At 58.4% G+C, this 27,603-nt stretch overlaps 1 protein-coding gene across 1 annotated transcript in view; it reads right to left on the bottom strand.

The window, feature by feature from the left end:
* Positions 1 to 398: 398 nt before the first annotated feature.
* PSTPIP1 (proline-serine-threonine phosphatase interacting protein 1) overlaps positions 399 to 27,603 on the bottom strand; it is a 70,873-nt gene continuing 43,668 nt past the window's right edge. The window contains 14 exon segments of the mRNA XM_060096105.1: positions 399 to 530; positions 1,515 to 1,648; positions 1,846 to 1,901; positions 4,348 to 4,438; positions 4,979 to 5,075; positions 6,142 to 6,240; positions 6,844 to 6,923; positions 7,944 to 7,989; positions 8,941 to 9,039; positions 9,665 to 9,727; positions 12,279 to 12,385; positions 12,626 to 12,660; positions 20,327 to 20,401; positions 20,762 to 20,862. Of these exon segments, the coding sequence (XP_059952088.1) occupies positions 399 to 530; positions 1,515 to 1,648; positions 1,846 to 1,901; positions 4,348 to 4,438; positions 4,979 to 5,075; positions 6,142 to 6,240; positions 6,844 to 6,923; positions 7,944 to 7,989; positions 8,941 to 9,039; positions 9,665 to 9,727; positions 12,279 to 12,385; positions 12,626 to 12,660; positions 20,327 to 20,401; positions 20,762 to 20,862 (1,215 nt within the window).

The following is a 27,603-nucleotide window of genomic DNA, read 5'->3' as shown; positions in this document are numbered from 1 at the left end:
TACCCCGTCCCCCGTGACCGCTGCGGCCTTCTCCCATTGCCCGCTGTGAGCGTGTCTCCCTGGCAGTTCCCTGGGACCCAGGGCTAGGGTACCTCCCCATCCCCAGCAGAGCAGGGACAGACCCGAGCTGGGCCCTCAGTGACAACACTGCAGGTGGGGAGCTCTGCTCTCCTGGGCTTCCCCCCTCCTTTGCCTCCTCCGAATTGAGCACTTGGACACGGGTGCAAGGAGGAAAAAGAGCGCTCCTTTATTCCCTGTGGGAAGGACTGCTCGGGAGCAGCCGGGACCTTTCCTGAGGGCAGGCTCTGTCTTGAGGCCCCTGCGAGGCCAGGGCAGCGGTGGGGGCACTGCTGGCCCCGTGGACAGGATAGGTCCAGGCGGGGGCTACTGCCCCTTCCTTAAAGCTTCTCCAGGTAGGAGCCAGGGACAAAGCCACGCTGCCCGTTCCGTTGCACTGTCCACCAGCCATCCTCCCCTTCCTGGATGACCTCCAGGATGTCCCCCGCAGAGATGTTCAGCTCGTCGGAATTCTGGGCAAGAGAATGAAAACGCATCAGGCTGAAGGGGGCCTGCTGGGAGGGCCTCTGGTCAGGCGTTCCCCCCACCCCAGGCAGTAAATGCCAGCCTGTCTCCCAGGTGGGCTGTCAGCTGAGACATGCTGGCCTCCTGGGGCTGCAAGACAAGGCCACTCTGGGCTAAGGCAGCCCTGGAGACATAGGGTGTGGGGCGCCTCGTAGGTCTCTGCCTCTTGTCCCCTCTGGTTTGTCACTGTGGGCCTCCCACACACAACCTGGGGCTTCTTCCCCTGCTTCACCTCCCTGCCGCTCCCTTCTCCCCCTCCCTGCTTCAGATGCTGCAACCTAGCAAGTCAGGGGGCAGGCGTGTTTGTCACGCCCCCACCTCTGCTAGCCCTTGTCATACAGGCACACCATCATTCTCCTGGGCTGTCTCCCTCTCCAGGAACCAGGCTTCGGGAGTCAGTGCAGCCCGCCGAGCCCCGAGGAGATGCTTGGCTTCAGTCCCAGTGGATCTGGAGTCCAGCTCTGTACTCCCTCACCTCAAACTGGGAGCAGATTAGACTCTCTGGGGATCTGGGCACAGCTGCCCTGTGGCTCCTTTACTCATTCTCCCCTTGTGGGCTTCAGAAAATCAACCCCGGCACAGCTGAGGGCCTCGTTCCGACCACGGCTTGTTCTGGGCGCCCGTGGTCACGGAGAACAAGGCCCTCACCCGTGGGTGCAGAGCCTGAGCCTCAGACCGCTTCCTCAGATAGCTCCAGCTCTGCCAGCTGCTGCACGTGCGCTCACCTGCCTGTATACCGCGTGTGCTTGTGACCAAGGCCCTCGTGCCGTTCCTCAGCTTTCACTGAGCAGGTCCGCACTGGGCCCCTCCCAAAGGCCAGGTGCTGTTCTAAGGGCACCCACCCCAGCCCACTTACAGTGCATGTGCCTACGTGTGAGCACTCCCTTGGGCATGCTGGTGCCCTCCCAAGGAGGGGAGGGCAGGGGCCTCACCTGGGCTGTGTAGTCATAGAGCGCCCTGTAATCCTGGGCTGGCAGGGTGTGGGGTCCTGGCACCTCCTGCACAGCGATGGCGGCATAGACACACTCATTCCGATCAGAGGTGGGAGTCAGGGTCTCTGTGGAGGCTGAGAGCAGGGTGAGGCCTGGCACCCGCCCCTTACAAAGAACAGTGGTCCCTGGAGCCGCCCCCCCGAAGTGGAGCTTCCCCAGACTTGGCCCAGCCTCTTCCCAACCCCCAACCTCCCAGCTGTTGGAAGGCCCATCTGTGCCAAGTAGGCATCCTCCCCTTCACCCCAGGTTGACAGTTGTCACCCCCAATTACCCGCAGAAGCTGCTGACGATGTTGTTTTGGGACTTCCATGCAGCAGCCCAGAGAACCTGGGGACAGGGAGGAAAGCAGGTGAGTCGGTGTGGGACAGCGGGAGTAGATGAAGCAGGGAGCCCACAGGGCTCCAGGGCTGGGGTTGGCCCTAGCCTCCAGGCACAGATGTGATTTATGGGGTGCCCCTCACCATGAGGGCTCCCTAAAGAGTGGTCCAGTGGCTCTTGCCCAGCCACGCTCTCCCAGTCCCTCACCTTGTAGACGTCTTCTCAGTACTTGCTCCCTGCAGGGCCTAACTGGGGGCTCTAAGACCTCTGTGCTCCAGGGCCCAGGCCCTACACCCACCAGGCCCCTGCTCCAGCCTCCCACATGGGCAAAGGAGCTGCCCCCTAGAGCTTGGCCCACTCACACCTCGCTAGGACCTTCACCAGCCTGGGCAGCCCAGCCGCTCCCCGACCACACAAAGGGAGGTCCAGGAGGCAGTGCTGGGCTAATTCACCCCTTCCCTTGTGCCTGGCTCAGACTTGGACTGGACTGGAGTCATGGAAGTTTGTTGAATAAAAGAAAAAAAAGGCAAGAAGCAAGAGGCAGAGGCAGACACTGGGATACCTAGTAAGGAACCAGATGTGGGTGCCCTGAAGCAGACAGTGCTAAGGGCTAAACGAGTAGAGGCTGATACTCCTTCCCCCGCTCAGGAAAGGCTTCCTGGTCTGGTGGGGTCAAGCCAAGTCTGCAAAGACTCAACTTTATCAGGTAGAGACTGGAGTGCAAGGCATTGCCGGTGAATGGGAGAGGAGTACAAAGGTGCAGATTGTACAGACAGAGGAATTTGGGAAGTGGAGTGGACTAGTTTGGGGTGTATAGGAGATAAGACTGAAACAGGGACCAGGCCAGACCCCCCCAGGGGTCTTGAGTGCCCAGTAAGGGGCTGGGCCCGTAGGAGGCTGCCCTGTAGTGCCAGGTGGGACACAGAGACCTTTCCCAGGGTGGGAGAATCCGGGACCCCCGCCCCCTTGCAGGGTTTGTGGAGCCGAGGGCCCAGGATGGAGACACATGGACAAGCATGCGTGGACTTGGCACACGTGGGAAGGCCTGATGCTGCAGACTCAGTGCCTGTGGCTCTCCTGCCCCCGCCAGGTAGGGTTAACCCGGCAGGGCTGGGGCTGGACGAGCAGAGCTCGTCGAGGCTGTGTGTGCCGGGGCTGTCTGCGCTGTCCTCTCCAGTCCTCCCTCCACTCACTTCCTGGCCAGTGGCCCCTGCCCCTCCCCAGCCCTGCCTGGCTTCTGGTCCCCACATGGTGGTCCCTGCCCGTCCCCTCCAGCAGCCAGGCCTCTGCCTGTGGGACCTCTTTCCCTCTTTATCTTTCATCCTCATCAGGCCCCTTTCTGTCCTTTCTTGATACTGCCCCAGGTGAGCTCTTCTGTCCTGGTGTTTAAGTGACCACCTGCGTTGGGATCTGGGTCCTCACTGGGAGTGCAGAGAGGTCTGAGTCCCCTGAGATTTTGGAACGATAGCGAGGGTAGGAATGCCCTCCTCCTGGGGTTCTTACTTTCTCAGGGTTCCCGGAGGAGCATGCCGTGGTGCCCACAAGCCTCTGCCTCCCAGGAGCCTTCCTGCAGGGCGGCTCCAGAGGCCTCAGAAATGAGCTGTCCTCAGAGGACTGGGAGCCCGTCACCTCCACCCGACCCGCCTCTCAAAGGCAGGGCCTTCTCTGCAGTGGGTTGGAGGGAGGGAGGAGGTCACGTAGGCCTGGGGGTGGGGGTGGGGCGCAGGCACCACGTGAATCCCATGGATGCTCCTAGATGCGCACAGATGGGGCGCTCAGGGAACTGGCTCCCGGGCAGGGGGGCTCCCTGAGCAGGCCATGGCACTCCCAGTGGGCTCTCACCGTCGTCACCCAAGGCCTGAACCAAGAGGGTCCTTAGGGCTGAGTCTGCCCCCAACACGCATAGGCCCCGGGCCTAGAGGAGGTGTGTGACTTGTGCAAGTGACACACTGGGGCCTGACACCAGGACCCTGGCACCTACCACAGCCAGGCCAGGGAAGGGGCCCTGGAAAAACCTGGAGAATTCTCCAAGAGTACTGGCTTGGAGTAGGGCCTTCTCCTGTGCCCTGATCCCGTGCCAGTGGGAGAGGGTTGCCACTTCAGCCTGACCGTCCAAGGCTCCACCCAGGCTAGCAGCAGAGCCCAAGGGGTCAGCCAGCCTGGGGTCTCCCTGGAGCTCTGAGCATAGTCGCTAGTGAATAAGGGGGCTGTGATTATTTAATGCCTAGGTCCCCTCGGGCTGAGGGTGTCATGAGATTAGATTGAACTTGTCTTGTCCCCGAAGAGTGCCCAGCACCTAAACCCTGCACCAGGCACACAATAGATGCCCAATAAATACGTGTGGAAGAGCCAGGTGCAGGAGGAGAGGCTGGCCTCCCTTCCTGGCAGCCCCCGTTCCCCACCCCTGGCCCTACCCTCTGTATCCCGTCCGGCTGGCATCCAGCAGGCGGCTCACCTCTTTATCATGCCACAGGACGGCTGAACGCCAGGGCTGCTGGACAACGGGGCAACCTCCCGATCATAGTAGTTCTGGTAGGGCACCGGAGCTGCAGGCAGCAAGTGCATGAGGCCCAGGGTGGCAAGGGCAGGGCAGGCAGGACCTGTGCCACTCGGCACCCCATCCTCTCCCCATCCGGAGACCCAGACTGCGGCCCCACCTTACCATCCTTGCCCTGGCCACCCTGGTGCTTGAGGACGGGGCCTGCTCCCTTCCTAGAGAGATCTCACTGTGGGTACCACCAAGACCGAATAGTCTAGACCCAAGATTTAGTGGTACCAAGCAGGCTGGAGCAGGTGCTCTGGAGAGGCTTCCTGCCTCTGGCCCTATCCTCATCTCCCCCTCCAGTGTCATTGTTCTTAAGCTCTGCTCATCCTCTATCTTGGATGAGCCGGCAGGCTAAGGACCCAACCAGGGGACTGCACTGTCCCTGACCCCTTCCCTGGGCCTGACCAAGGCTTCTCCACCCAGAAAGGAGCTGTGAGCCACCCCAGTTCTGTCCTGGCAGTTGAGGCTCAGAGAACCTGAGCCAGGCCTAAGGAAGGCAGGCCTGGACCCAGAAGCTGTGCTGCCTGTAGGGGGACCTCACCTGGGGGCTCAGTGCCCGTGCTCTTGGCCTGGATGAAGCTGTCTATGTCGGCATCCACACTGCAGCCTTCTAGTGTCACTCGCACCTCTTCGTAGAGCTGGGGGCAGGAAAAAGCAGAGGCTGAGGGGCCAGGCCTCACCTCCATGCCCGCCTTGTCAAGCCTGCCCCCACTTCGGGTCTGAACTCTGACCAGGGGCCTTGAGGTGTAACTGCCCCAGGCCTGCCTGAGGGGTTAGAGCCCTGGCTGACAGCTTCTCCTGTTTCCCGAACACCTACTGTGCACAAGTTCCTTTGCAAGGGATTTACCCCGCTCCTGTTCTCTGAGGTAGACACTGCTTCCTCATTTTACAGATGAGGAAATTCAGAGGAGAGCGACTTGCCCAAGGTCACAAAGTAGGAATTCAGTGTGCTGGGCTTTGGATCCGGTATGAGAGGATTCAGAGCCCACACTCCTTCCTTCGCTACAAGGAGGTCACCAGGTGGGCTCAAGTCATTTGGGGAGAAACCCCCCAAAACTCCTCACCCCATAGGCAGAAGGGGTTAGGCAAGTAACAGCAGCGGGCATCAGGGAGTCAGGACTGCCATGAAAGGGAGCTTATGGCTCTAGGACTGCGAGGCCCCTGGCAAGGGAGGTGGCGGCCCCTCTCTGCTGAGGAGGACCCACCCAGCCCACCAGGCATGTAGAGCTCAGTAAGGGGGAACCAGGACACCCTGGAGATGTCTAGAGACAGAAGAGGGACTGGACCTTGGCTCCTGCAAGTGCCAGGCCTGGAGCAGGGCAACCGAGGGTCCCGCAGCCTCTCTGCAAACCTCTGAGGTGCTGTGTCCACCTCCCTTCCCCATCCCAGCAGAGGGAGCATGTGCTCTGTGGCTCTGATAGCAGAGCCAAGGCCTTGGAGCAGGGGTGAGCAGAGAGGGCAGATGCCAGGGTAACCACAAAGTCCAGTCTGCAGGCAGAGAGGCTGTGGCCCTTTGTGGTACTGAGCTCCCTGTCCTCAGGGCCTGGGGCAGTGGCTCATCGCCACTGAGGCCAGGGCTCGGACCACAGAGGACTAGGTATCTGCTGACAGGCTCAGGTGGACCTGGCTGTGCCATTGCTAGGAGGCTGCCCTCTCCTCACGCCCCCCTCCCACTCCCTACCCCTCCCTGCCTTCAGCCCCTACCTCATCATCCTTGACACACTGCATGGAGAGTTGGTTGCAGTGCACCCACAGGGCGTTGCGGAGGATGGTCAGCCGGTCAAACTCTTGCAGCTGAAAGGCCTGGGGGAGAAGCGGGGGTGGGTGGGGGGCTGCTGCAGGGCTGGGCCAGGCCAGGCCCCACTCAGCTCAGCTGGGGCTGACCAGCCAGACCCCTTCTGCTGAAGCCAAGCCAAAAGGGAAGACTCTTCCTAGGCGTCCCCACCCCCACCTCTGTGCCAGGTCCTGAGGCTTCTGGGGAGGGAAGTTGAACAGCCTGTGGGCTTCCTGCCCCGTCCTTCCTCCAGGCCCTACCATGCCCCTGGGGAGTGTCTTAAGAGGAGCCCTGGACCCTGAATCCTGAGGCCTGTTTCCCAGGCCCTGCTCATCAGCAGAGCCCAGGGAAGCTATGGGTTTTGTTTGAGCCTCAGTTTCGGCTTCAGCCAAACGGGGTGAAGGATGCCTGCCTGCAAAAGGGGACTCAGAGCACAAAGCCAGGCGGTGAGCTCCCTGCGGGCAGGGACTCAGCACAGGGCCTGTGGAGTGAGCGGATGAGTGAAGGAATGAAGGAATGATGCCTTTCCCGCAGCACTGCCTCTTTTCCCCCCGTGAAGCGGCTGGAGCAGGGAAAGGCGTCTCTCCCATTTCGTAGCTGGGGAAGCAGCCTCCACGCCTGGAGTGTCTCACCTCACAGGTGGTCCGGTGCTCCTGCTCCCACTCGCCCCGCACCTTCTCCAGCTGCTCGATGTTCTGCCTGTATACTCGCTCTGGAAGCACAGGCAGTCCTCAGGGAGGCCAGCGGCCTAGACACCCCCCCACAGCCCACCCCTTTGCTCCCGCAGCACCCCTGCCCAGAGTGCCCTCCTCCTCCCTAGAGAGACCTGCCCTGGCTGCTGGTGCTACATCTGAACGCTCATAAGGGCCACCACTGTGGTACTGCCCTTAGGGTGACTCTCAGCTCCCGCTGTGGTCAAGCTGCCTGGGGCCAGAGCAGAGCCTCATACACCCAAGGTCAGAATCTGGGCCTCTCACCATCCCCAGGTCCCACCGTCTCACTTTCCAGATGGGAAACTGAGGCTCAGAGAGGGCAGCCCTGGAGGAGGGGTGAAGGGGAGCATTGGGAGCTATTGGGCTGGGAAGCCAGCAGGCTTGGACCATGACCTCTGTGCCCCCAGCCAAGGGAGCAGCTGGTCCTGGGAAAGGCAGCGCTAGCAGGAGGGAGAGCCTTCCCAGGGGAAGGGAGCAACGGTAAGCTCTCTGTCCTAGGAGTTGTGTCAGCAGAGATAGGGGTGTTGGGGTCTTCTGGCATCAGGAGAAGGATAGAGGAGACAGAAGCCCAGAGAAGGCTCTGATGTGTTTCAGTGTATGTAAGAGAGAGAGAGGTGTGTGCGATGAGTGGGCCTGTCTCCCTTGATTGTGGCTGTGAAAGTCCTGGGCCCTGGAGTCAAATGGCTTGCGTTCAAATACAGTTACCACCACTTATTGGCTGTGTGACCTTGGGCAAGTTAATTAACCTCTCTGTGCTACAGTTTCCTCGTCTGTTAAAAAAAGGGGATAGTAATAGTGACCAGCTCGCAGATTGTTGTGAGTGTTAGTTAAAACATGCAAAGCACCAAGAACAGTCTTGGCAAATGTGAGAAAACGAATGTTTTTGTTTTACTTGCATAAATATGGAAATGAGAGTGATGAGCGTGACTGTGTCCCCAGGGTGAAGGAAGCGTGCTGTGGGGGAAGGAATGTCCAAGCCACCCTACCCTCTAAGCTGAGGAGGTGGGCTAGCCACGTACCTGCCTCCATGGCTGAGTCCTTGCACTGCTTGGCTTTGTTCTGGCTCTGAGGAGACAGAGGGAAAGCAGCATTGAGGCCCCGCCCCCGGGAACCCGTCAGCCCAGCCCTTGGGCTCCGAGTTTCCCTGGGAAACCCTGAAGGGACTCTGTCACCCCCTCTCTGGCCACACAGGGGGACACTCAGGAGCCAACTGTGGGCAAGTTCCATCATTAACTCCAGCCTCACCCTACAAGGGCCCACAGCCTGGTTCCAGTAAAAAAGGAATAAAACAGGAACCTGCACTTCATGCAGGTACATGTGAAAACAAGATGTTGAGACCTAGAGGGAGAAATGTAGACCAGGGGCCGGGCCCTGGGGCCCCACGCCCACTGCTGAACCCACTGGCTGAGGCTGGGGCTCTGTCCCTGACTTGCTGCCACCAGCTCACCTGCAGGCCCCTGCCCTCTCTGGGCCTCAGCTTTCCTGTCTGTGCAATGGACAAAATGTGTTCTTGAGCCCTGGCATCTCTGACACTCCCACCCTGGCCGAGAGGCCAGAGCAGTCAAGAGCTTGGGTTCTGGACAGCGTGGGTTTGGGTCCTTTCTCTGTTTCTGCCTGGCCCTCAGACCTTGAACAAGTCACTTACCATCTCTGGGCCTGTTTCCTCTCTGTGACATGGGCCTACTGAGCCCTTCTCCAAAGGGTTGTGTGAGGGTTAGCATCTGCTCTCATTGCCCTGTGAGCTCTGGGCCTGGGCTGCAGTGAGCCTGCTCTGAGGAATGGGTCCTTGGGTGCAGCCTGGAGATGGCAAAGGGGATCAAGCTGACTCTGTCTATCTAGACCCTGAGATTCTAGGAAACCCATTTCACAGACAGAGGGATGAAGGTTCAGAGCGAGGTGAGCAGCCAGGATATCCCAGGTGCAGACCTTGCCCTGGAGTGTCTGTGGCACCCCCTCCCTCCCTCCCCACCCTGCCCCAGCCCTGTGACACCACGTGGCCTCAGTGGCTCCACGCACCTTCTCCACCTGCTTCTGTTGACCATTGGTGCTAATGCGCTCGAAGACCTGCTCGGCGTCGTCTGCATCTCGGCACTTCTGCTCATATGTCTTCTTGGACTGGGGGGGTATGGAGGGGCGTGACTTGGGGGCCCCAGAGTGAGGCTTCTGAGCCCAACCTCCCTTCTCCCTGTTGGGGGCTGTGGATGGGTTGGGGGCCTCCTCACCAGGGACAAGGATTTGGGGATCCAGAATGGAGATGGAGAAGGGAGTCTTGTTCCCAGGCCCCTTCCCAGCGGGGACAATGGAGCCCTGCCCGCAGCCCCGGTCTCTTCAGAGGTGTGGTCACATCAGACCGCCAGCAGGGCCCTTAAAATGCCATGCATCGTCACGATGCCAGCCTCTGCACATGTCGTGGAGCTATTTTTCTCCTTACTCAGTGAACTAGGAGACACAGCTTCTCCCTCTGCCCCTGGAGTCCCCAGCTGACAGCCTGGATGACCCTGTAGACCACTGTCTGGGACTGGCTGCTTGCCCATCAGTCAGGAGCCGCCCAAGGTCAAGGCCTGGGCCAGTCTGCATGGCACCCTGGGAGCAAGTGCAACACCAAGAACCCGACAGGCCACTGTGCCTATTGCTGGATGGAGGCCTGAGGCAAGCCCCGTCCCAGGTGCCCAGTCCAGGGCTCCTGGGATCCACACCCTGACCCCTGCCACTCCTCCAGGCCTAAGACCCTTGCACTCACCTCCATGGCCTTCTTGTGGAGCAACAGCTTGCTCTTCTGGACACGGTCCATGATGGCCTCATACTGCAGGGGACATGAGGTGCTGAGCTTGGGGCCATGGCCTCAGGACACTCCCTTAGGCCAAGAGGACGGGGTGTCCTTGGGATGAGGCCCAGCATTCCTTCCTGGCTCTGAAGGGGGTGGTGACAAGCTGCCCTCCCTCTCCCTCAGCCTGCTCTTTCACTACTACTGCTCAGAACAGAAAGCTAGAGGAGCCCGGGGCACGGATACACATGGTGTATTCTCTCCCTGCAGACCCCAGCCAGGACTTGGTCTCTAGCCCGGGAATACCCAACCTACCTACGTGCACATACGCACACACACGCACGCTGTCCTTTACTCACAAGCCTCTGTACCCACTCAAAGCCATCATACCCCGTGTACACACGCTGGCACACACAGAGTTACATACACACACACACACACATAAGTAAACGTTAACAGGCCCCCACGCTCCCCCTTGCATATACACAAGGCCTTCACAGAGCAACCTCAGACACCACTCACAAGTACACATATGTACACTCTCCCATGTCCGCCACACACAGCCATGGGCCCTGTGTACACACCCCAGACTTGGTCATGGTCACACACTGGTTCACACGGGGCCCCCGCACCTCCACCTCGCCTCCCAGGCTCCTTGTACAGATGGAGAGGATGGAACTCGGCCTGGACAGAGATTGACTATAAGGATAATTGGAAATGAAACACCTCTCGTGTTGGGGCTGGAGCCGGTTTGTGCCTGGGGTCTCAGTGGGGCCGGTGCCAGCGGGGAGACCTCAAGAAGCCACCTGGTCACACACACACACACTGAAACACATGCACGTGCTCACAGGTGTGCAGAGGTGTACTCTCGTTCTCCTGGGTGCACACCCACGTCCATACATGCACACGTGTGCACACACACCCAGGCAGCCTTCCCCGCACACTACATCACGGCTGTCCTTCGCTTGTGGGAGCCCTGATCACACCGTGGAACTGCCCCTCCGTCCAGAACAGCTTTTTCAGACATCACAGCCCCACTGGCCACAGGAAAGCTCAAAACAGCCACCCTGGGGCCTCGCTGTCACAGTAGATGCTCTGCAAGCAAGTCCCAGCTCAGAGAGGTCGCCTGCCACAGCTCCTTAAGTCTGGGCCAACTTCTGGGGCTGGCTTGGAGGACCCATTGTCTGCTCAGGAACCCAAATTTAGAATCCTGAAAGCCTGAGGCCCCAGCTGGCCAGATGGGCAGACAGGGAGTACAGCCACACTAAATTTCTGTGGCCAGAGCTCCTAATCGGAGCCAGCGCCCTGCCTGTGAGGACTGCAAGGGGCCTGGTTCTCGGCTGGGTCCCCCAAAGCTTGGGAGGTGGACATAAGTGTCCCATCCCGCAAGAGGGAAACAGGCGCAGAGAGGGTAAACGGCTTGGCCAGGACCCCCAGTCCCAGCCTGGCCCCAGCCGTGAACTGTTGCCTTCTTTCCCTTCACAGCTCAGTTGTGTGGAATTTTCCATTTTCAGTTCTTTGGACAGTTTACAGTAATGCTTCCTCTCCAAGCAAGAAGTGCTCCTGTGCCCTGGCCTCTCCCACCCTGTCCAAGGCACCACACTCATCACTAAGGCCCTGAGAGGCTGATCATGTGTCCGTACCTGCCTTCCCAGAGGGCCACGTGCTCAGCCAGTCAGAGAGTCTCAGGCTTGGGAGGAGTACCTGGGACACAGGGGTCACCAAGCCCACCTCCCATCCAACCTCTGCAGCTTCCCTGACAAGTAGCCTCCAGCCTCTGTTTGTACACCTCCCATGACGGGGACCTCACTTCCTCTCCATGCAGTCCCTCCATCTAGGGACAGCCACACCCTACAGACGGGTGAACAGTACCTTTGGATGCTGGGTAGGCTCGGCAGCCCCCACTCCCCACAAGCTCTGTCTGTCCCCCTCAGCCTCAGGCAGCCCTGTAGAGTGGCTGCAGTGACTGACCCCCAAGTCTTCCTTTCTCCCAGGTAAACAGCCCTGATCCTTGGGCTCAGGACCAGTTTCTGGTGACTCCCCAACTTAGGTTGCCTCCTTTGGATACCCCCAAGCTGTCATGGACCCTCTATAGCCTGTTGTAGTAGGATGATCAAGAAGACCAAGGGGGCTTCCCTAGTGGCGCAGTGGTTGAGAGTCTGCCTGCCGATGCAGGGGACACGGGTTCGTGCCCTGGTCCGGGAAGATCCCACATGCCGCGGAGCGGCTGGGCCCGTGAGCCATGGCCGCTGAGCCTGCACGTCCGGAGCCTGTGCTCCGCAACGGGAGAGGCCACAACAGTGAGAGGCCTGCGTACCGCACAAAAAAACAAACAAACAAAAGAAAAGACCAAGGTCTTTCCCTCTTCCTGGCCTGAGACAGTGCAGGGGGAAGACCCCCAGTGGGGCTTTCAGGCCCGAGAGCTGGGCCCTGGTCCCAGTACCAGGCGTCTGTCCACAGCCCCCTCTCCTCCTTCAAATCGCCATCCCCCGCAAGCCTGGGGCGCTGCCCATTGGGAGAGCCCGTCCCCTGCTGCCTCCACAGCGACAACAGCCCCCGCTCCCCGGAGGCCCCTCCCCGCCCCCCTCACCTTCCTCCTCTGCTCCTTCTGCCTCTCGCGAAACTCCTCCAGGCTCCGCAACTCCTCACGCAGGGCCAGGGCCAGCTGGATGTGGGCGCTGCCCACGTTCTCCATTTCTGGGGGTGGAGTAAGGACAGTGGTCCCCGGTGTCAGACCTGGTGGGCCCCAGCCGCTCATATATTCGCCCCTGCCTGGGCCAGCCCACCCCAACCCCACAGCTCATCTCTGTCACCCCCAAGTCCTCCACCAGCCTCGACTCCCGGCCAGCAAACATCCATCCCCACCGGTGGGGGATCTGGTGTTCCCAGAAGGTCCTGTCACCCTGCAGCCTGGCGTGGGGACCAGGTGGGACTTACGCTGCTTCAGAGAGTCAAAGGAGGCCCTCAGGGAGCTGCAAAACAGAAAGACCAGGGTCAGCAGGAGGACAGTGCAGGGGAACCTGAAGGACTGGCTGGGCCCGGGGACTTTTATTTTGGTGGGAGGGCCCTGGCTCACTCACACACACTGACCTAGATCCCGGGGACCCTCTAGCCAGACCATGACCATCCGCTCAGAACTCAAGCTGGGATTTCTGGAATGCAAAGCTCTCTCTTTGGAAGTTATAAAGCAATCAAACCTCCCACTGTGGCAGAATGCTCTTGGCTTCTGCACATCTTCAGGGCCCTCCCTTGAAAGCAGGAGAGGGTGGGGTTCAGACCTGGCAGGTGGCCTGAGGACATTTTGGAGGGGGCTGTGGGGGAAGAGGGGGACAAGCAGGGCAGAGGTGATGGAGGGGAGAGATGTCGGGGCCTTAGGACAGGATGAATAGGAGGTACAGGTGAGGACAGCGAGAAACTGAGAGGCTCCCTGGTCCCTCGCTAGGTGGCTGGGTGGATGGTGGTGACACCTCTGAGAGGGGCCCAGGAGGGAAAATGGGGAGTTACTTTAGGGTGCACTAAGCTTGGGGTGCCTGAGAAAACCCAGTAGGAGGAGGCAGGAGGCACCAGGTGGCCAGTCTGAAGCAGACACGCAGACACTGCCCACTCCAGAGAGGGCACCAAGGAGAAAGGGAAGGGAAGGGGCTGGCTGGGCATAGGAGGTGTGAGGGGGTGATGCCCAAGGGTAGGGTTGCCAGATGGAGCAAATAAAAATACAGGCCACCCAGTTAAGTTCAAATTTCAGATAAACAACAAATAGTTTTTGAATGTCAACATGCCCCATGTAATATTTGGAACATACTTAAATTTTAAAAATATTTGTTGTCTATCTGAAATTTAATGGGGCATTCTATATTACATCTGGCAGTCCTGCCAGGGGGCTGTCTCCCAGAGCTACAAACGGAGTTGAGATCTGAGCAAAGATGTCGGAGCCCACTCAGGGCCCAGTCTTGTCTGCTGCTGATGGCTAAGGGGCACCACGAGTGGCCCTTGGGTCAGAGCAGGACTGACGGTAAAGTGCCTCTCCCCAGCCCATCAGCTCTCAGGGGCAGGGGCCTCTCAGAGGGGTGAGCTCCCCCTCCTGGCAGTGGAGGGAGGTGACTTGGAATCCCAGGCTAGGAACCTGGGTAGGGGCTTCCGGCTCTGGACTCCCAGGTGCGTTAGAAGCAGACGCTGGAGCCAGATGGCCTGAGTTCAATCCAAGCTCTGCCACTGACTCTCTGTATGACCTTGGGCAAGTTACCTAGCCTCTCTGTGCCTCAGTTTCCCCTTCTGTAAAAATGGGGATAATAGCACAAACAGAATGGTTATGAGGATTAAATGAATGTATATGTATAAAGCACCTCTGAGCTGGTGCAAAGCAGATGCTTTACAAGGGTTGCTGTTATGCCACCCTCCCCTGAGCCCACTACTGCACACCCTGACCTGGGGGTCCCCCAGGCCTCTTAACCTGACCTGAGATGTAGCTCCAAAATGCCCCACCTAAGAGCTTACTGCATGCCCCCTCTTATCAGAAACCCCCACTGGATTTGCCTTCAGGTAGGGGGTCCCCTTGAGGCAGCCCCATAGATTGGGCTCCTTTCCCCCCCCACTTCCTGCAGCCCTGTGGGTACCAAGAGTCCAAGTGCACAGAGACAGTGTGTGGAGGTTGCAGATTGGCCCTGAAGTGAGGCTTGTCTATCTCAAGGGTAAAATTCTCTGCCTGTGTTTATGGCCCCTTAACTCCCCCCTCACCAGGATGCCTGAGGAACCACAGTTAGTCGAGGCCGATAGGGAAACTGAGGCCCCAGTGTGGCCAGGCTTGCTGGGGTCACACACAGGCAGCGGCGAGGATCCTGTTGCTGGCCGCGTGCTGCTGCAGCCCATCCAGCCTCTCTGCGGAGCAGCGCTCCCGCCCACTGGTGGCCATATGGCCACATGACACCCAGTGAGACAGCCCTGCCCACCCGCCTGCATTTCCCCACAATCCTTTGCAAGGCAGGCTTCACAGGGGGGCTCCCTCCTCCCATGGGGACAGTTAGGGAAACGGAGGCCATGGAGGAGCAGCAGACCAGCAGGAGCAGCATCACCTGGGAGTTTGTTAGAAACGCAGATTTCAGGCTCCACCCCAGTCCTCCTGAAGCGGAAGCTTGGAAGAGGGGGCCAGCGCACTGCGTTTTAACAAATCTCCAGGTGCTGCTGATGTACGTTCAAATGCTGGCCTAAATTATGTAATCCTCACACCTCTGCCAGGCAGGGAGGGTACCATCATTATCCGCATTTTACAGATGAGAAAAACAAGGGTCAGAGAGGTAAAGAAACTGACCATGGCCACACAAGTGGAGAGCGCTGGAGCCTTCTGCTTCTTACCCGAGGAAGGAAGGGGTGATTGCCATGGTGACCCCACCTGCCCTGGCGGGGGGTGGAGAGGTCAGGGCTCTTCTCTGACAGAATTGACACCTTGCCAGCGGTGACACCTCCTTCTCACACACTCATCTCCTGCCTCAGTCTCCCCGTCCATGGTTAGAGCCTCTCTAGGTCCAGTATGGCCACTTCTCCGTGCCCCATCATGACCCACAGCATGACCACACCCTGCCCAGACCCCTCCCACAGGCTGGGGCTTGCACACCCACTGCCTGGTCCTCACCTCCCTTTAGACTTCACACCTCACAGACACCTCAAACTCAGAGTGTCCGAAACTGGACTCATCGCCCTACAAACCTGCTCCTGCTGCAGGGCTCCCTTCTCAGCAAAGGCACCACTGTCTACCAGGTTATGCACACCAGAAACCTACGAGCCGCCCTTGGCTCCACCCTCCTCCCCCTCTGTTACCTTCTTTTTCACTTCCCAAATCTCCTATTTGTCCACCTCTCACTGCCACCACCCTAGCCCCTGCCCCATCACCTCCAACCCTCCAGCTTCACTTCTCACCTGTTATCCCTGTTCTTTGGCCACCTACCAGTTCCTTCTATATGCCATGATCCTTCTTGTGCAGGGCCTTTGCACATGCTAATTCCCTATGTGCAGCATCTTTGCCTGGCTTCCTCTTCTGTCCCTTTGGAGCACTTGTTCCTACTGTCACCTTGGGTTGATACCTTGAGTGTCTGTCACAGCACTGAACTGTGAGGCCACTGAACAGCGGCAATGCCTGGTTCTCCTCCCCATTGTCCCTAGGATTACAGCCCAGAGCGATAAGTTCCAAGGCCTTTCTCAACTCCAAACCACTCAGGGAAACCATGACCAAGATTTCCCAGAGCTCTCCTCTACCGTGTCTCCATCACATGTCAAGGATGGGGACCCCTTGCAGGCCTCTGACCTCTGTTACCAGTCACCAGTGTCCTCATGTGTAACTCATCCCATTGCCCTTTTCAACCCGGCTCTCAGGACACTCAGCCTGGAATTCTGTTCCAAACAGTCTGAATTTCCGGTGTAAATGTCTCCTTCTGTACTTCTGTACCACCATGTGACACGCACCATCTCGTGGTCCCTGCTTTGCCATCCCATCCCCTGCGCACCTGACAGCCAGGAGGCCCCTGCCTCCCAGCTCACAGGAGATGGGCCTCTTGCTCCCCTTGCTGGAGGCTGGGCCTGAGTGAGCTGACCCCAGAGGAGCCCTGATGGGAACAGGGCCCGCCTCTCTCCCTCCAATATCCTCAGTGATACCTTCATGCTCTGAGCTCAGAGGAAGAGAGATCATGAAAAAAAAAAAACCCTCTCTTTTGACAGGAAAACACAGCGTTTTAGGCTGTGACAAGTGGGGGTGAAGCAGGGACGAGAGGGTGTGAGGACTCAGGTGGTGGCCGTTCTTGCTCGCGGTTACTGCAAAGGTGCTCACAGGAAGCTGCCCCCAGCTGTGCCTCAATTCCCCTTGATTTCCTGAACCCCTGCCCCATGCAGCTTCTGCAGCTTGTGGCACTCAGCACCCTACGTGGCGCAGGATGAACAAGAGGGTGGGGAGGTGACAGCTTTCTGGGGGAGGTGGTATTTCAGCTAGACCTCACAGGGGAGAAATGAGGGCAACAGCCAGAGCAAAGGCCCCAAGGTTGGAAGGAGAGTCAAGGTGAACTTTCTGTAAGGGCTGAATGTGTGGTTTAGATGTTATGGGTAAGCCCCCTGCACCCACCTAGCGCTTCTTTAAGATGCATGGAAAGGGCTTGTGGGGATCCCTCGAGTTGGGGACCAGGTCTTCTTTGTGTGTCCTCCATTGCCACTGCCCAGCAGATGCTTGCTGAGTTAATGTGTGAAGGGGGAGAATGCTAAAAATCACTTGAAGGTGGGAGTAACCTCGTTTTAATATATGTGGCTGAGTCTCCGGCCTTCTGACCAGTCTGAGGTCAGGGGATGATACAGAAATGATCTATTTCAGGCAGCAGGGGTGGGGAGGCTGGCCTGCTTCACCCTCTCAGCTCTCGCTGGGCTATTTCTGGGGTCACTTCACCCCTTGGCTTTTGTCCTCCTCGTTCACCGCATCCAGCCTATGCACCCCCAGCCCTCCGCCCACCCTCCCAGGGGCTGAGAATGAGCATCCCATGGGACACAGGGGCCTTGGCAGTGGGGAGGCAGGGGGCTCCCCCTCACCAGGAGATGGGCCCTGGAGGATGAGCTGCCAGCCCCCACGTGGAGCGGCCAGGCCAGCTTTGCCAGGCGCCAACCCCACAAGCCTCCACGGCGACAAGGAAGCGACCCATGTTGTCGTGGTTGCCACTCACCCTGCCCTCCACGTTGGTGTGGGACGGGGCAACCCGGTCTAAGCCAAGACCCTGACAGGCAGGCAAGGCCAGAGTGTCTGGGAGAGCTTCCTGGAGGAGGTGGGGCATGAGAGGGCCCTTGGAGTGATGTTCTGATGCAAAGGGCTGGGGACGAGAGTGACGTTACCCTCAGTGTGCTAGACCCTGGCTTCAGAACAGTGAGGGCCTTTATTTTACTTTATTTTAAAAATTCTGAATCCCCCCCAACTCAGCCTAGGGCATGGCACATAGTAGGTGCTCCATACATGCTTGGATGGATGATGGATGCTTGGCCCCCAGGTAAAGAAAGGAATGACTTAATGGCGTCACCAACCCTAGTACACGCCTTGTGGATCAACAGCAATAATTAAGTACCTACTGTGCATAAGCTGAGCTGGGAGCTGCAAGGGGCACAGCCCTACGGGGAGCAGCAGGTGAGCTCGGATGGTCTGCCCCCTGCCTCCTGACTCTGGTTCTGAATGTGCCCTGAGCTTTCCGACCTCCAGCCTTTGTCCGTGCCAGTCCTCTGTCAGGAAGGTGCCTTCCCTTCCTCTCCACCTCTCCCAGGAGGTGCCCTCTGCTCTGCCCTGCTCCTCTGGCCACCCCAGCTTGATGGGGAACTCGGGGCAGTGCTGATATGCATGCGCTGCTCCCAGCCTGCTCTGGAACCCGTGTGGCTGTGCAGCGGGGCCCCTGTGGGTTTTGTTCCTGCCTTTCCTTCTACTGGTTAGGCTGAGCCTTAGGGCCTGGCCCTCCCAGCCCAGGCACCAGCTCCTCCTTGGTAGGCAGCAAGGTGGACCCTGACTCTCCTCCCTTCCCTGGCCTGGGGCCCCATCCTGGTGCTCCCACCTTGGATGGAAGCTGTGCCTCTAGGGATAGGGCCAGGGCCAGGGAGGGGCTAGGCCTCAGAGGAAATGGTCTAGGCTGGCCAGGCAGGCTCCTCAGTGTTAAACTAAACTGGTGACCCCAATTTATCTTACTTATGGAGGGGTCCATGAGATCGTAAAGACCCCTGCTGTTTATTGAGCATCGCTGTGGCTTGGCACTCTCTGTTGGACACTGTGACTGTCCAGAGCAACTCTTGGGAGTGATTGTCCCCTTTCACAGCTGAGGACCCAGGGCTCAGAGAGGGGGAGTGACCATCCCAGGGTCACACAGCATATAGAGCAGGGCAGACCTTGACCCACTCGGCTTCCTATAACCACGCAGGGAATCAGGGCTGCCCACAGCCTCGCCCTGGCCACTTCTGTGCACCTCTCCACCCTTCCCACTGCCCACCTGGCTCCATTCCCACTTTATTCTCTTCATTGGTGGCTTCTCCTTCCTTATTTTAAGTCCGCCGTGACTCACAGCCCCCTGAGTATGCCTCACGCAGTCCACCTCCAGCCTGACCTCCCACCATGACCCTGCCTGGAGCACCCTCTCCACTTCTCCCAGGAGGTCTCCTCTCTTGTTGGAAAGTTCTCCTTTTCCAGCAGGCCTGGGAGGGCAGGAGGTGGGCAGGGACTCCCCCGGGTCATGCTCCCTTGATTCCACCCCCTGCCTGGAAGACAAAGAAGGTCCCCACAGACTTCCATTTGTTCCTCACCATGTCCTGAGCCCTGTGCACTCAGCCGGTATTCAACCTCGGCCCTGCCATCTTTATCTGCTCAACAGCCCACTGGAGTGGACAGATGAGAACCCAATTCAGAGAGGTTAAGTGACTTGCTCACAGTCACACAGCTCACAAAGGTCAAGCGGGGACTAGGGCTCCTGCATTCATACTCCTGAAGCTGCTGTTCACACTTTGTGGTACAACGCAGGACCCTTGGGCCTTGAGCATTCATCTCCCCTGGCTCACACCACTTTACAACCTTCCTCTAGCCCTCCCTACGTTTTCCCTGACTCCAGGTTGGAAGCAGGGACCAGCCAGGGTTGCCTATGTCTTTAGGAGACTTAGAGCGTGTTGTTTATTCAGACACTCAAACGAGGGGACCCGGTTCTGGGCTTTGCAGCTGACGGGGTCCAGGGTCACCTTGCTTGGGCAGAGTCAGACGCTCACAGGCCTGACCCCTGTGGGAGCAGGGGCAGGGGGCAGGGGTTGCTATGGCAGCCGCAGGCTGAGTGAGGTCTTGCGGCTCCAGGGTAGGAGGAGAAGGACTCATCAGAGCCCTACCAGGACTTGGAGTCCAGGGTCCTGTCTGCCCCCCAGCCTGGCTCGGTCCTCAGGCAGCGGGGAGAGTCCACACGTCCCGAGGCAGCCCCTCCGCTCCACTGTTAGAAAGTTCTCCTCAGCTGCCCTCAAATCGTCGCTCTCTCTCCATCCGCGTCCCCGCCTGACAGCCCACACACAGAGGCCCAGGCCCCGGGGCCGGAGGCCCGGCGGCCTCACAGCAGCGAGGGCCCTTACTGCCCCGCTCCCAGCCAGGCCTGAGCCAGCCCTGGACTCACATACTCCTCTGAGGAAGGCTGTACTGTCGTCTGCTCACTGATGAGGAAACGGAGGCACAGAGTGTCAGCGACCCCCCCACCAAGGTCCCAGGGCTAACGGGTGAGGAGCCGGCACCCCCGCCTGTGGCCACACAGTCCCTCCTGGAAGCCTGAGCCGAGCCAATGCTGCGGGGTCTCGGGCAGCCAGTAGGGTCCTGTCACCTCCCCTCAGGGCTCTCAGGACTTGGATGGAGGCCGCCCAGAGGGTGCAGGCTGTGCTGCAGGCACCTGAGGACAGATGACCTCACCCCCTGCCCAGGGCCTCCTTGGTGCTCAGACTGCTGGCTCTGTTCCCACACGCAGAACCTGACCTCGCCCAGAATGCCTGACTCCCAAGAGAGGTGCCCTCCAGGCACCCTACCCGGGGAGCCATCCAGACCCTCGCCGGCCCTCCCCAGTCCACCCCACACGGGGAAGCCCTAAACCCTGTGGAAAGTGCCTGGCGAAGCAGGAGGGGCCCTCTTACTTGATCTCTGTCTGGCCGCCTGCCTTCCGTGCAATCTGCACCAGGTCCTTCCCATACCGTTCCTCTGCCTGGGCCCTGCAACGACAACCCATGGGCGCTGCGTCTCCTCCACTTCCGCCGCCCGCGGCTCAGACTCCGCTGGCGGTGGCAGGAGAACCTGACGGTCCACCCGCTCAGCCTCTGGGGGTCCGCTGGCCGGCGGGCTCCTCCTTGAGAAGGATAAGCCTCCAGCCCTTCGCCTAAATAAGTGTTGGCTAAATTCAAGGACATCTGGAGGAACATCAGATTATTTGTCCACTTGCGGGAGGCCCAGGTCGGGACAAACAGGAGAGTCGCGCTCCTGACTTCTTAGAGCAGGGGGATGGGGGGTGGGGGGTGGGGTGCAGCCGGGATAGGGGCTCGGCCACTTCCCAGGGGCTGGGGGGAGGAGCTCACCTCTGCCTCAGCAGCTCCTCCACGTCCTTGCACGTCTTCCTGCCATCCAGCAGCCGCTGCAGCAGCACCTCATAGCCGGTGTGGGCCGTGAAGTCCCTGCACTGGAACACAGGACAGAGGGACGTGTGAGGGCCGCAGCCGGGCTGCGTGGGTCGGGGGAACGCAGACTGCAGCCTGGTGAGGACCCTGCTGACCTCCTCCAGCCTGGCCTCCCCGTCTGCCCCCCTCAGCCCTATCCAAGAACGAGCTCTTGGGATTCAGGACCTGGCTTTGAGACAGGCTGGGACCTGGACCCCTTTGCTGCAGTGCTGCAGTGCTGCAGTGCTGGCACCTGGACACACCTCTCCTCAAGCTACAAAATACAAAGAAATTATATGGGACTAAAAATAACGGCGTGCATGTGCATTTGGGGCAAATTCTGGACCAAAAGATACAAAAGACCCAAAAAACCTCAACTGCCACTTCTGAAGAGCCAGGGGAGCAAAAGCAGTGGGTCAGGAGCAAAAGCTCCTTGCACACAACACCAGCTAAGGGGTGGGCAAACCACCTAAGCTACCCCTCCAGCCCGACCCCTGGACACACCCCTACCCTCACCCTGTATAAAGAACAAGTTCTCCCCCCTTGAGTGAGCGGGCAAACAAGGGAACCTGTTGTTTGTTCTCGCTTCCCCGTGCTGCAGCAGGGGCCCCACCCAATAAAGCTTTGTCTGAATTTCTTGTCTGGCCTCTGATCAATTTCTATTGATTACGGAAGCCAAGAATGCTGGTCGGTAACAGCTTCACACAGGCACACAGTAGGTCATCCATCTGTGGAGGTACCAGGTGTAGGTGAGCCCTTTGTGGATCAGAGCTCATAGTCAGGACACAGCAACTCTAATCTAAGACAGCCATGGGAAGGGTCCCCACCAAGGCTCCGTGATGACAGCCTTTATGGGGTGCCTGACACTGCTCACTCCTGTCACCTTCTCAATTACTCTCTTATCTCAGGGGTCCAAGTGAGAAAACTGAGGCACAGATGGGTGAAGTGTACCCAGCGTGACACAGATTGAAAGCAGCAGGTGTGGCATTGAACCCAGGCTGTCTTATTTGGGTCTGTGCCCTTTACCCCCCTGCACTCTACAGCCTCTGCAGAGACAAGAGCAACTGCTGTTCCCTGATTATCCACTGTGTACCAGATGCCACACCGGGCTCCTGCACCCATCTGCTGAGGTGGGCCTTGAGGGTCAGGGCTAGGGCACATCCTAGCACCCCAGGACACCCAGCACACCCTAGGTCCGCCTCTTAGCCAGGATGCTGGGGAGAGGGCCATCTTGGAGAGTTCTCAGGACACAGCTGTCTCTCTGCCTCCCATCCTGCTGTTGATCTGACTCTCACCCCTGGCGTGGGTTCTGAGCTGCTGGTGTAGGAAGTTGGGGGCGGGAGGTAGTACTTGAGGAGAGGGTGTTTTTCTTCAAGGTCTAAGGAGAATCAGACGTGGTAGAGAAGGGCAGAGATGCCACAAATTGCTCCAGATGGCCCCATGCCAGGCCCAGCCCACCTTCAGCAAACTCAGAATAATGGAATCTGCAGGCCTGTAGGATGGTTAGGATCCCAAGCTCACACCCTCCTCCATGAGCAGCACTAGAAATTCCTGAGACCCAGGTTCAGCTGCCCACTGGGTGACAAGCAGTGGGCCTGGGCCTTGGCTGACTACTCAGAACCCCAGCAGGAGGAAGTCAACCCCCAACCCCTGCAGGCCTGTCCACCGCAATGTCCAGGCTGGTGTGCACCAGGCTTCCATTTCTGTAGCTTTCATGGGCCACTTGCCTACTAACCAGGCAGCAGACCACAGCTTCCTGCCCCTCAGCCTCTGTCCTCACTCCGAACCCCCAGGACTAAAGCCTGTGGCAGCCAGGGAGGAAAATGGATCTGCCCTCCCCCCCAAGCGGGTCACTCTGAGCTGGACACCAGTATTCAGGGCCAAATTCCATAGACCACCAGAACTGGGAAGCATCTTGTCCAGTGCCCCTCAGTCCTTGGGGAAACTGAGGCCCAGAGAAGGGAAGGACCTGCCTGAGGTCCTACAGGCGGAGGCAGGACAAGGATTTGGACTTGCAGGGCACCTGCTGTTACTCCCCGATGCCTCTGGGAGGGGGGCCTGAGCAGGGAGACGCTGACCAAGCCCAGCCCTGCAGCGGACACTCTGCTCTTCCCTCCCAGCCCCATGCACAGCTCCCACTCCCCAGGGAAACCCCACTGTCCTTACTGAGACCCCCAGAGTGGAAAGAGAAGCAAAAGCAAACCTACATTGGCCATTCTGAAGGAGGTGGCAGGCAGAGGGGTCCCGCAGGCTGGGTCCTCAGGAGCTCAAGTCCCCGAAGCACTCCGGGCTTGAGAGTTTGGTCCAGCCCCTGCTCAGAGCACACTGGTGCCAGCAGGGGCTTTGGCCAAGTGAGCCACCATCACAAGTGACTAGACTGTTCCAAGGAAGTGCCTGACTCCCTGGGGCCTGCTCCCTGCCAGCCTGTACCCCTCCTCCACCCCACCACTGCCTCTTCCTCCAGGGCTTCTGACTCATGGCTCAGAGCTGGGCACAGCCAGGCTCAGGAAGCTGCTGAGGAAATGAACTAACCAATCATTCAATCAGTTAATCAATCAGTCCTGCAGGCTTACTGTCTAAGGCCCAGCACCAGAGTCACCTCCTCCAGGGGGCCCATCCTGGCCCTTCCTCCCTGCACCTACTCAGCTCCACCCTCTAGGTGTCCAGGGCTCCCTTTCAGGGCCCTTGTTGACAGGCTCAGGCTGCCATTTCCACAGTGCAGAAGCTACCAGAAGGCAGGGCCTCCCATCTCCTTCTGTCTACCTGCAGCCTCTGTCACCTGAGACCTGCCTGTGGCCTTGCCCTCTGTGAAACTGCTACTTATTGAGCCCACTTACCACACACCATACCAAGAATATCACAGCTGTTTTCTTATTGAAAACACCACACACCCAGGGAGGTAAGGACGGTGATGAGGAGGAAAAGAGGGGAAGTGACTGCCCAAGGTCCCTCAGCTGGTAAAGATCAGAATCTGGGATGTGAACCCAGGTCACCTTGTCCCCAGACTCACATACCGACATCAGTCATTCAATAGACAGTCCAGCAACTCTTTTACATTTTGAAACATCAAAAAATGATTAAAGGGGCTTCCCTGGTGGCGCAGTGGTTGAGAGTCCGCCTGCCGATGCAGGGGACACAGGTTTGTGCCCCGGTCCGGGAGGATCCCACGGTACCGCGGAGCGGCTGGGCCCGTGAGCCATGGCCGCTGAGCCTGCGCGTCCAGAGCCTGTGCTCCACGACGGGAGAGGACACAACAGTGAGAGGCCCGCGAGCCACACACACACACAAAAAAAGATTAAAAAAAAAAACTTTTGAAAATGATTTCCCAAATTCTCTCTGCCTGAAACCAAAGCTGTGTTTCGGTCTGTCAATCAGTTACCATGGATTCACAGAGGCCAGCTCTGTGCCCAGGCTGGGTCAGAGGAACGCTGGCCTGGAGAAGGGCCGTGCTGGCTCTGCAGATGAGCTGCTGAGAGCCGGCAAGCAGCCGGAGGCCCCGCCCTCACCATGTGGCGCTAGGGCAATCCACCCCAGGGGAGGGCGCCAGATGGCAGGCAGGTGCGGTCCCCTCTTTTGGGAGACCTCCCTCAAGCCAGATGTGGGACCCCAGACCTTGCCACCCTCACTGTGTGACCATTCTGGGCCTCCCTTTCCCCATAGAGGGGTCAGATCGGGGCTGCAGGAGGAGGTGTTCAGGACAAGTCTGGCAGGAGGAAGCATAGTCCCACCTCAGCCTGAAGGCAGTGTGCGGGAGGCCTGGGTGCCGGGTTGTGCTCAGGGACGGCCCACCTGCTCCCTTCTCTGGGTGGCTCTGGCTGTGAGCCACGGTCCAGGCCCACCAGCCGGCCCCGGCCCTGCCATGCCCCCACTGGGTGGGTAGAGAGCTAGCCTTTGTACACACTGCCACTTCCTCCTTTTTACACCCATACAATTCTTGGTGGCTGCATGGGCTAGGCCACAAAGACCAGGGTGCCAAGCAAGCCACTTCCCTTCTCAGGATCTGGTTTCCTCATGGAGGAAGTGAGGGCAGAGGCCAACCTCTCCTGGTCCTGACAGCCCACCCTCTAGGGCACAGCCCTATCAGGGCAGATTGGCCGCCCAGTCAGGGAGGGGACCCGAGCCTGGCCTGAGAGATTGGACAGAGTTCAGCAGACCAGATACGGGTTCACACCCCACCCTGTGGTCCTGGTCATTCTCAGCCTCTACTTCCCTCCTTGTGAAAAGAAGCCTAATTGTTCCCACAACCAAGGTTTGATCTGAGAAGCCAGTGAAATAATGTACACGGGTGAGAATAGTAAAAGCAAGGTCAGAGTTTGCCCTGAGCCGGGATTACCCCCATTTTACAGATGAGAAAAATGGAACCCAGAAAGGTTACCTAATCTGCTCAGGGGCCCTGAAGGGCACAGCAGGGATTTGAACCCAGCTCTCCCAGACCAGATCTTGGCTCATTCCCTCACCTCTCTGCAAAGCCCCAGGCTCAGTGGCTGTTCAGCAAGTGGTAGCTCCCCATATGCCCTACCCTGTCCCTGCCTGCCTCTCACCCCCCCACCCCAAACCCACCCACCAGGCAGAACCCAGATGCGCCAGGCTGGAAAAAACAAGTTATCTCCCTACCACACACCCTCCCCCACCAGAGGGTCCATTTAAAAGGCTGCAGAAGCCTTTTCAAATGTTCCCTTACGTGGAATTCCAGAATATAAAGTCCCTCAGAGGACAGCTAAACCTCTAACCTTAGAGGGAGAGGCCTGGGTTTTGGTACCAGGTCTGATCTTCCAGGAAGAAGCTGGGTAGTCTTAGTAAAGTCCCTTGCCCTCTCTGGGGCCTCCTGACTGTGAAACAGGTTTAGGGAGAGGAAGTGACCTTTAATTGCCCTTCCAGCAGGGAGGCTGTGGTCTGTCTGCTGGCTTTCGGAAGCCAGGGCAACCATGGCTGCATCTTACCTAGAGAAGTCTGAAGTCCAGGGTGGGCTGGAGCTGCCTGAGGGGAGTGGGGCCTGGGGAGGGAGCAGTTGGGAACTGGCACCATGTGTTTCCTGGGAACCAAGTGGAGGCCGGGAAGGTGGCTGGGAAGAGCGGCCGGTAGTAAACCTCTGCCAGTGAGAAATGCCTGACAGCGAGGGAAGAGTCCCCGAAAGAAGCTGCGTGGAGTGGACGGTGGGGAGCAGCTGGGAGGGGTCAGACGTGGACAGCTGCAGGGGATGGAGCGGTATACACCAGGTCACCAAAGAACCCGCCGAGGCAGCCAGGAGAGGAAGAGCTGACCTGTGTGCGTTTGCTACCCGCCGCACCAGCTACAGCAGCACCAGGAAAATAAGGGGTGAAGTACCCCTTTAGAGCTTCCAAGCCCGCGCCCCACACCATCTGTGGAGACACAGAAGCAGCAGGCAGTGGAGGTGGCAGAACACGGCGAGTGCAGAGATGGACCCGTTCTCTGTCCCCGGCATTGGCTTCCAATCACGGGCCAAGTGGGGAGACTGGGAAGCTTTCAAGTGAACAAGAGTGAGATTTTGATACGTGGTGAAACTGGAGGGAGTTAGACCTGAAAAGGACTAGAAACGCTCTAACACGTGCCCAGGGTAGAGGAAGGGAGAGCTACCAGTGGCTTTGGAAGGTGGAAGGAAAAACATTAAGTTTCCTGCTTGCACCCTAACCAAGTTCAGAAACCATTCTGTAAAATGCTAGCCAAGCTTGTCAAAAACCCTTCTAATAACTGACGTGCTCTTGGGTTGCTAGGCGCTCTCTCTCTCTGTCTCTGTCTCTGTCTCTCTCTCTATATATATTTTTTGACTGCACTGCATGGCATGCAGAACTTCCCCGACTGAACCTGCGCCCCCTGCAGTGGAAGCGTGGAATCTTAACCACTGGACCACCGGGGTAGCCCTATATATTTTTTCTAACATTTTTCTTTCTTTCTTTCTTCCTTTTTTTAAAATCACCTTTTACTAGTGAAGAGGAGACAGAACAGGGAGACTGGACTTACTCCCTTCATCTCAGGAAACCCCAGAAGCCAAGGACTGTGATTTTGAACATGGTTACAGGCCACATGGTGCCCAGGCTGCTTTGCCCTCTCCCTTCACCGCAGTTTAACAGTTTTCTGCGGCCAAGGTGCCTACCGTGGCTGGTTTATTAACAACTAGTCCACTGTTGCTTGTCTGCTGTGGGCTGAGAAACCAAACCACTGGGATTGTCAGCACACCTGAGGTAGTGAGCACTGAACTCTGGAGAAGGCAGCCCCCTGAAGGCAGAACGTGGGTCTGTTTGCCTACTGGGCCCTGGTGCCCAGGTCTGCACAGCAACACTCAGCTGATACACTGGACAAAGGCTGAGGAAGCGTCTTAGGGAGGCCCTCGAGCTGACGTGGCTTTATGACAGCTCCTGAGCTGCCCCATGGAGAACACCAGACCATTTGTTTGTAATTCAATGACTCGTTATCCAGCACCTTTAAACAAGCCAGACAGACTTGTCCCCTCTACTTTGTACAATGTATTGTTATGCTTGTTGTACAGATAAGGAAACTGAGGCTCAGAGAGGATAAGTCAATGAGCAGCAGCCGGGCTTTTTCCACTGCCTCACAGCTAGTACCCCGCATCTCCACCATTATTGGCTGCTAAACTGAGGGAAAGCAAAAGACCAGACACCCACATATGGCTTGGATGGATAGATGGATGGATGGACCAGAGACTTCAGTGAGCAAGCCAGTTGCTTACCCAGAGCACCCCAGGAGGAGGGCTGGGTAAAGAGAAGTTCTCTAGTCTCAGCCCTTGA

Source organism: Mesoplodon densirostris, chromosome 4 (genome assembly GCF_025265405.1).
Source record: "Mesoplodon densirostris isolate mMesDen1 chromosome 4, mMesDen1 primary haplotype, whole genome shotgun sequence".
NCBI lineage: Eukaryota > Metazoa > Chordata > Mammalia > Artiodactyla > Ziphiidae > Mesoplodon > Mesoplodon densirostris.
This window is presented reverse-complemented; position numbering and strand designations above follow the sequence as displayed.